General features: G+C 39.2%; 3 protein-coding genes across 4 annotated transcripts in view; 1 reads left to right on the top strand and 2 right to left on the bottom strand.

The window, feature by feature from the left end:
• LOC104737625 (NAC domain-containing protein 69) lies at positions 190-2,505 on the bottom strand. The gene is made up of 6 exons (XM_010457845.1): positions 2,268-2,505; positions 1,903-2,177; positions 1,344-1,484; positions 888-1,250; positions 642-803; positions 190-535 (listed from the first exon to the last, which is right to left on the bottom strand). Exons 1-6 carry the CDS (start codon positions 2,419-2,421, stop codon positions 317-319), a joined length of 1,314 nt encoding a protein of 437 aa, XP_010456147.1. The 5' UTR covers positions 2,422-2,505; the 3' UTR covers positions 190-316.
• On the bottom strand, positions 3,676-5,986 carry LOC104737624 (ribosome production factor 1). The gene is made up of 11 exons (XM_010457844.2): positions 5,634-5,986; positions 5,464-5,544; positions 5,282-5,377; positions 5,117-5,200; positions 4,954-5,023; positions 4,775-4,857; positions 4,617-4,696; positions 4,425-4,523; positions 4,248-4,332; positions 4,047-4,136; positions 3,676-3,943 (listed from the first exon to the last, which is right to left on the bottom strand). Exons 1-11 carry the CDS (start codon positions 5,871-5,873, stop codon positions 3,905-3,907), a joined length of 1,047 nt encoding a protein of 348 aa, XP_010456146.1. The 5' UTR covers positions 5,874-5,986; the 3' UTR covers positions 3,676-3,904.
• LOC104737623 (pentatricopeptide repeat-containing protein At4g01570-like) overlaps positions 6,703-8,305 on the top strand; it is a 4,606-nt gene continuing 3,003 nt past the window's right edge. Inside the window, exon 1 of one of the 2 annotated variants that reach the window (XM_010457842.2) lies at positions 6,703-7,890. In XM_010457842.2, the coding sequence (XP_010456144.1) occupies positions 7,041-7,890 (850 nt within the window). In that variant the 5' untranslated portion in view covers positions 6,703-7,040. Of the gene's footprint in view, positions 8,166-8,305 lie in introns of both variants that reach the window. The other variant, XM_010457843.2, reaches the window with a different exon arrangement.

The following is an 8,305-nucleotide window of genomic DNA, read 5'->3' as shown; positions in this document are numbered from 1 at the left end:
AAAAAAAAAAAAAAAAAAAAGCCCTCTTTTTAAACTTGTGTTTTCAATTTCAAAACTTGTATTCCAAAAGAAAAGATTGTTTTTTTTTTTTTTTTGTTTCTTCTTCGGTTTTAAAGTTTGATGTTTTCTTAAAAACCCAAAGGAAAGGGACTACACCTTTTCAAACCCAATCTACCGGCTTTTGTCAACTAGTGAATGTCATAATTTTCATTTTTAACTATAGGCCCAAGACATACCCTCTTGTTCATACACACACACATTTATATATCAAATTTTCAGAAGAAAACAGAAAATATTAAAAATCGGAGTGCTTTCATCAATCTGATTTGGCTCTTAGAACCGATATGATGTTGCCAATGAGAGCCAGCAAGAGAATGAAGCCTATGATCATCCTCACGAGATAGATATACCGTGGAGTCTTCCAGTTTCTCTCCATTGCTTCCTCTGTAATAAACCATCCCGTCTTCTCTGTCTTTACCATATATGACTTCTTGTCTATGGACGCACCCGAGGCTCTTGACGTATCTTGTTTCATCTGTAAAGGAAGAATCACAACAGTCATTGTCATTTAAAATTCAACATATGTTTTGAGATCATAAGATCCAAGTAGCCGCAAAATCAACATAACAGCAACTCAAGACCTCTTGTTTTAGTTGAGATTCTCGGGTCTTTCTACTGATGGAAGGCTCATGAGAAGTTTGTAGATCTTTGCTCAACGATATCATCTCATCTAAGCCTGTTTGAGAGTGACTATTGGAGCTACCAACGCTTTCACCACCTGGACTTGATGTTCCTTGGTAACTCTGTCATATTAGAATGAATACATGAGACTACAGAGTAATGACTACATGAAGGCATTGATAATGAAGACAAGTGATGTACTTTACCGTTGCAGATATCGATTCAGCATCACTGTCAGTGTCACAGCTATACTCAGGAATGATTCCTGACAGAGGTTTCTTCGGCCTGTGATCGTTGCGGTTCTCTTGCATATATGTAGTTGGTGTGGATATGAATTCTTCATTGGCAAACAAATACTCAACCTGCTCTCGGTTAATATGTCTCAGTCCACCGAGAAACTCATCATCATTTGGGGCTAAATGTGGCAGCAAAGTAGGATTGTTGTTGTCACTGAATAACATGTCTGGATGCAATACATCCCACAAAGAGAGATCTTCTTGTTTATTCGTTGGGCTTTTCAAATCATCCACAGACATACCAAAGATATTTTCTTGACCTGGCTGCTCAAACTGAACAACATGTAAAAGAAGGTTTGAGTTATAAAAAAAACAAGTAGAGAGAGACTCATGAATAAGGAAACATGATTCAGAAACTGGACTCACCTTGGGCGCTCTGTTAACTGCCGCTCTGACAGAATTCGAATCAGAGACCATAGATTGACTTGGCTCACTCGAATAGTTACCACCAAATGGGATGTCCCCAACTTCACCCTTATACTTTACTTTGCAGATAACATAGTTCCTCTGAACAAATTCCAAAGGTACACACACATAAGTTCGTTGCCAACAAAACAACAAATCAAACACACATGAGTTTTGAACAACTCAACCACAAGCTTCGGCAGAAGCAAAACACTCTGACAACAACAGAGTTGGAATCTTTACACAACACAGAACCACAAGTTGGGCTAGAGGTGCTATCAGTGAAAAAGATGAGTTAAAACCCCCCCCAAAACCATTTCAACAACAACAACAAGACTAAGAAAATTAGGGCACAGCTTTTATAACACTCAAAACCTTAAAATTGAACTTAAAGATGGCATCAGACAGATGAATCAAACCCAAATTTCATTAACTTCAAGAAGATCAAGAATTAGAGTATCAGAAACATATGAATAATAACACAGAAGTTCAAAATTCAAGAAACAGTGAGATTTGTTACCTGGTCTTGAGGCAAACAAGTGATGTGATACTCGTGCATAACCCAAGGGGTACGAACTCCATTAGGAACTTTTCCTTCATAGTACATAAGCGTCTTCTTAAGACCAATCTCAACACCATTTCCTCTCTTATCCTTGATTTTTCGATCCTTACCAGTAGGTTTCCAATACCCACAACCTGTACTCCTCTTCATCGCATTCTTCTTCTTAGGGTTTGTGTACTCAATCCGAGAGAAGAAGTACCATTCAAGATTGTCCGACTGGATCTTCGCTAACCCTACAACAAAAGAAAGAAAAAAAAAACCTCAAATTAGAAATGATCGATGGTGAGACATAGAGAGATCAAGATCAAGATCATAAAACTTACTAGGCAAGAGCTTGGGTATGTAGCTCAAGAAGTTGATCTCGCTAATAGCTTCATCAACAAGCCAAGTCTTACCAAGAATCTTGTTCTTCAGATAATGGTTTATCAGTTCTTCACCCGTCGGAGAAAATCTATACCCAACAAGATCTTTCAACATTATTACACAGAAACAGGGTTTAAGTTACGTTTTTTTTTTCTTTTTCTGTGTGTTCTTTTTGTTTCCTCTCTTCTATCTCTCTGTTTTTTCATATATGTAACATTTTAAAAACAACTTAAGTTAATTAATATTTGAAGTTTCTCGGAAATGAGACGTGTGACAGTGTGTATTTCTCTTCAATTTTTATTTATTTTGTTAATTTTTTTTTCTTTTGGTTGTATCAGTAAAAATTGTGTTTTTTGGAAGTTTGCAGCTTAATTTCTCACATTTGAGATGACTAATTTAAACTCATTAGAAAAATTTAGATCTCAGAAGCTTTAAATTATGTATTATTTCTTACTAAATTCAAGGTTACTAATTAATAAATAATAATAATATATGAATCCAAATATCCAATGTGCTCACTCTATATAGTAATATTAAGGTTAATTAATCTAAAAGAATAGGTTAATGTTTTTCCTCAACGTTGACAAGTGAGAGTAGGACTTAAATATTTGTTGTCGTAAACGGCTACGTGGCAAGTTTTTGACGGTTCATTGTCTGAACTTCGAACATAAGTTTCAAGCTTTTTTAAATTTTTTTTTCCCTTTTTCTGAAGGGTATTTTCGGTAATTGCAGTTATAGGCTAGCCACCATAATTGACTAGGACATGAATTCGTTTGCAGTTTCACTATACTAGTTGTGTGTCACACTCATTGATATAGGCTTGCAAAATTGCCAAGAATGGACATAAAGAAGGTTCATATCACGCAATTGTACTTATCCTGTTTAGTTACAACTTACAACCCAACTTTGAGTTAAAAAAAGCCAAGGCTCTGTCATATGCAAATGTACTTATATATATACATGTTGGGTATGATATGCCTTGGCATACAAAGGATCATATACAAGGGTAAAAAAAAACCGACAAAGTCACAGGGAGCCACATCTCCAAAAAAATTCACACCCCATACTTCTTTCTATACAGACCACCAAAATTAGTACTGCTTTAAACAAAAAACCGGCTTAAAGGAGGGTCTGTAATCTTTCTCTTAATTCTCAATACACCAAATCTTACAAAAACTTTTTCGAACCCAAGTCACTAGTCTGTTAATCAGTGAATATTGTTATAGTTGTTCATCTATTACTTTTCTTCTTACAATCAAATAAAAAGATAGATTCCATAGCCACATAAACAATCGTAACTGACGGAGTACTGTCGTATAAGGAGGAAAGACGCAACATAAAGATTGAATGTTGATAAACAGACGAAAATTGATAATAATATTTGAATGCACTGTTCCACGTCTTTTGTCCATATACCAAACAAGTGTAGCTTAAATCAAACAAGAGGACCTATGTTGTTGAAATAAGTCGTACGATTGTTTTGATAGCTACATTGAAAAAGAAATGTGACATTTTCAAGACATACAAAATTGGTCGGAGATCGGGAATATCTGAAAATGATATAAATAAACAAAAACTTAGGGGAAACATGGGGAATCTATAAGAAGAACCTCCTCCTGCTTGTGTCCATTTCAGGCTGTATCGGAACACAGAAACATGGGGAAACAAATTAATAATCATCAAACTCTGAAAAGACAAGCAATGAAACTTGTACATATCTTTCTTCTGGTGATTCTTACCTTGTGAACCCATTCGAATTCTCCACCTTTGGTGTCAAAGGTTCCATGCTGTAAAGTAACTAGCTTAAGCGTAAATCGAGGACCGCATTCCTGCACGTAATATTCAAGGTTTTAATGATACAATAAACACACAAGGTTGATCAATTTACACACAAACACACCCAAGAGAAACAATGTTCGATTAAACGTGGATAAACTGACCTGAAGCCGAGGTTTTACTCTCTCTTGAGCAACACCATCTTTTCCTTTATCACTCGGTTTGATTTCCTTTATGTCGAATATGTAACTGAATAGAGAGTTGAATTTGTTCAGAAAAAGTTTCAATGGAGGAATCTAGTGAAAGAAACTCGAAAACAAAGAAAAGGTGATATTATGTACCGATGATGCCTGAAGAATATAAAGTCTCGCTGGTTGTGGAATGTCACAACTCTCCTACCGCGGAAATTGGGATCTGGTGGGAAGAGTGATTGAAAAAATCTGACAAAAGAAAAAATATACCATCAGCAAGAAATCAAAGAGACCCTTATAAAAATAAATGAAGTCTAACACATTCTGAAGAACTATACTTACCTTCCAACACGATTCCCTAAACGCGTAGTAAAGTTATTCAAAACCAGTTCCGGTTCATGGCTTGTAGGATTTCCATGATTCTGCAATCAAATTTCACATCAATACCAGAAATCACTAATCCAAATCTCGATATTTAGAAGAATACTGTGTTTACATACCTTAATATCCTTTCTTAGAACAAGATTTGACAATTTGAAATGAGCAGTAGGACCATTTGGCAAACCGATGATAAGAAGCGCATCTACAAATGAAATAGCAAAAAGCTTGAAAACAAACGATATAAAGATGACATCAAATGGACAAAAAAAACATCAAACTCGAAAGTGAAAAAACTAACCAGGTTCTCTGCGATTTGTATGAACAACAATAAGAGAAGTAAAATCTTTCTTCGTTGCATATTCTACAATCTGCAGAACAACATCTTAGAAAGGTAATATAGTTGCAAAAAGAGACCAACTTCACAAGAAAAAACAAGGATTCTATAAAACTAATAGCAACACCTTTTTCAAATCATAAGTTCCTCTTTTCTGATAATGAGAGTTTGGTATCACCGAAAGCAACTCAGATATAAATGCAGGTCCTCTCTGCAATCCAACAACACAACACTTAGACATAAATGCAGGTCCTTTCACACATTTTATAGCTTCTGTACAAGACACACTTACAGTGGAGTTGAAACGACATGTTGTGATTAAGATCTTTGGTGTAACCTCACGTCTCAAGACTGGATTAAACTCATCAGCATCAATATCAGCAAACAACTGCAAAACTCAATTCCACCTAAATTAGCAACAACACTAAACGAATTGAACTCAAAATCGAGATGAATCAAAAATCTTAAACATACTTCTTCGTCGTCAGGTCTGCAAACAGTCTCATCAGATTCTCTAGTATTCTCAATCGTCTTCGGAATCTGCTTTTGTGGAGGCTACACAAAGAAAAAACCACAAAATCAAATCTCAAATTCAAAAAAATCCCCCCCCCCAAAAAAAAAAGAGTGTTCTCGAGATCTTTTACCTCCTCACCAAGCTCAAGAGCTCGTTTTTCAGCAGCGTCACGCTCTCTAATCTTCTTCTGCTTCTCCAATTTCTTCTCATGCTTCTGCTTAGCGTACACTTTAGATCTCTTATCTTTGTTCTTAATCATCGAAGGAAGTATCACATGCCTCTGCCCACCCCCATTGAAACTAGGCTTTCCACGACCGTCTGATTCCATTTCCTCACCGTCACCATCACCCTTCTTCCTCTTGAACCCCATTTTTTTACGGCGGCCGACGAAACGAAACGAAACGAATCGTCTCTCTTCGTTTAATCGATAGAACTACAAAAGCGGAGGAGAATGAAGACGACGGAGACGGCTTTAGGGTTTATCGACTCCAAAAATTGAAACCCCTACATAAACGGGCCTGCATTTGAGCCCATTTATAATATATACGACACCGTTTCGGTCTATTACACGGGCCTAACCATGGGCCTTTATGCACTCAGCTCAAGTATTTCTTCTTTAGTATGTGATATGCTCATCATTGTTGTGTTTGGGCATCTATCTTGGCTGACACTTGGAGCAAGTCTCCGATCCTAAGAGTCGGGGGAAACCCGTCTGATAGCGCTTATGCGCGAACTTCGAAAGGGGATTCGGTTAAAATTCCGGAACCGGGACGTGGCGGTTGACGGCAACGTTAGGGAGTCCGNACGTGAAGGTAAACGACGCCTAGGCAAACATCCGAACGAATAGACTCGAGAGTCGAACGCCATCTGTGCATCCTTGCGGTATCGTTAACCTTTCCGTATCCGAACCTAGCTACAAGGCGGATCGCGATGCCCATGGGAGACATTCTCACCTTGCTTTCCTCGGGACCTTTCTTCGGGACAGACTAGGTGGATCCATGCTCTCCCATGAAGCACGACCATCCAACATAGCCGATAGATTGCAGAGGGGCTCCGGCTGTTATCGATAAAGCCACTTTCCAAAGCCAGAGGGTCCAGCCGTACGGGACAGGCACAAGTTCCATGACCGTCTCGACACCGCTCGGGCGAGCCTCTCGCAATCCCTAACTGCAAGGTGGATGTTGCTTTCCTCGGAACAGCCTAGCCGGATCCATGCTTATCCACCGAAGCACGACCAGCCAGCTAGGCGAGGGTGGAATCGATGCCCATGGGGACATCTCGGTAATACGTGCGACCTACGTATATACCGCCACCCTTCGGCCTCGGAGAATCCATGTCTGTCCATGCATGACACGCCCATTCTCCTCGGCCAATCACCATCTTTCGTCCAGATATTCCGAAAAAATCCGACTGGCCGGTCGCCTGCACCGACGCCGGAACCTAACCATGGGCCTTGAAGAAATATTTGCTAAACGACGCCGTGTTTATGTTAGTTTGATTTCAGTTTCGTTTCGTTTCTCAGTGGTTTCATTATGCGATGCGCCATGGAAGAGGAAGCGCCGTATCAGCTGGAATCTCCGGTCTATCTCCGGCGATTAGTTCATCACTCCCACAGCTTTGTAATGTCCTCCTCGTCGCGTCTTTATCCAAGACACTGTCTCAGTCGGGAACACGGAGCCTCGACGCGAATTCGATCCCGATTTCGGAGCCTGTCGTTCTCCAGATCCTTCGTAGAAGCTCCATAGATCCTTCGAAGAAGTTAGATTTCTTCAGATGGTGTTTTACTCTCCGTCCCGGTTACAAACATTCAGCATCAGCTTACTCTCAGATATTTCGTACTGTTTGCCGGAGAGGGCTTCTCGAAGAAGTTCCCGATTTGCTTGGTTCGATGAAAGACGATGGTGTTAATTTGGACCAGAAGATGGCTAAAGTATTGCTAGATTCACTAATTCGTTCGGGTAAGTTCGATTCAGCGTTAGGAGTTTTGGATTACATGGAGGAATTAGGAGATTGCTTAAACCCTAGTTTATATGATTCTGTTCTTGTTGCTCTGGTGAAGAAGAATGAGATGCGTATTGCTCTTTCTATTTTCTTTAAGCTTTTAGAAGCTTCTGATACTCATGGTGGTGATACTGGTGGGGTTATTGTAAATTATCTCCCTGGAACGGTTGCTGTTAATGAGCTCTTGGTAGGATTAAGAAGAGCTGATATGAGGTCAGAGTTCAAAAGGGTGTTTGAAAAGTTAAAGGGAATGGAAATATTCAAGTTTGATACATGGGGTTATAACATATGTATTCATGGATTTGGTTGTTGGGGAGATTTGGATGCTGCATTGACTTTGTTCAAGGAGATGAAAAAGCAAAGCTCGGTCTCTGGGTCTTCTTTTGGTCCTGATATATGCACATATAACAGCCTGATTCATGTGTTGTGTTTGTTTGGGAAAGCGAAAGATGCGTTGATTGTATGGGACGAATTGAAAGTATCTGGCCATGAGCCTGATAATTCGACATATCGGATTCTGATCCAAGGATGTTGTAAATCTTACCGGATGGATGATGCAATGAGGGTTTTTGGTGAGATGCAGTATAATGGGTTTGTCCCTGATACTATTGTGTATAATTGTCTTTTAGATGGGACACTCAAGGCAAGAAAAGTCACTGAGGCTTGTGAGCTGTTTGAGAAGATGGTTCAGGAAGGAGTTAGAGCTTCCTGCTGGACATACAACATTCTAATTGATGGGTTATTTAGGAACGGTAGGGCTGAGGCTGGGTATACTCTGTTTTGTGACTTGAAGAAGAAGGG

Source organism: Camelina sativa, chromosome 13, assembly GCF_000633955.1.
Source record: "Camelina sativa cultivar DH55 chromosome 13, Cs, whole genome shotgun sequence".
Classification (NCBI taxonomy): Eukaryota; Viridiplantae; Streptophyta; class Magnoliopsida; order Brassicales; family Brassicaceae; genus Camelina; species Camelina sativa.
Note: the sequence above shows the minus strand (reverse complement) of the source record. Positions and strands in the feature narration are given on the sequence as shown.

Coding starts and splice junctions, on each gene's coding strand:
- LOC104737625 (XM_010457845.1), bottom strand. CDS start 2,421: ATGTTGAAAGATCTTGTTGGGTATAGATTTTCTCCGACGGGTGAAGAA. Junction 1,485..1,902: donor CTTGTTTGCCTCAAGACCAG/GTAACAAATCTC, acceptor GAATTTGTTCAG/AGGAACTATGTTATCTGCAA. Junction 804..887: donor CTGAATCGATATCTGCAACG/GTAAAGTACATC, acceptor CTAATATGACAG/AGTTACCAAGGAACATCAAG.
- LOC104737624 (XM_010457844.2), bottom strand. CDS start 5,873: ATGGGGTTCAAGAGGAAGAAGGGTGATGGTGACGGTGAGGAAATGGAA. Junction 4,524..4,616: donor TTAGGGAATCGTGTTGGAAG/GTAAGTATAGTT, acceptor TTCTTTTGTCAG/ATTTTTTCAATCACTCTTCC. Junction 4,333..4,424: donor ATATTCTTCAGGCATCATCG/GTACATAATATC, acceptor CTCTCTATTCAG/TTACATATTCGACATAAAGG.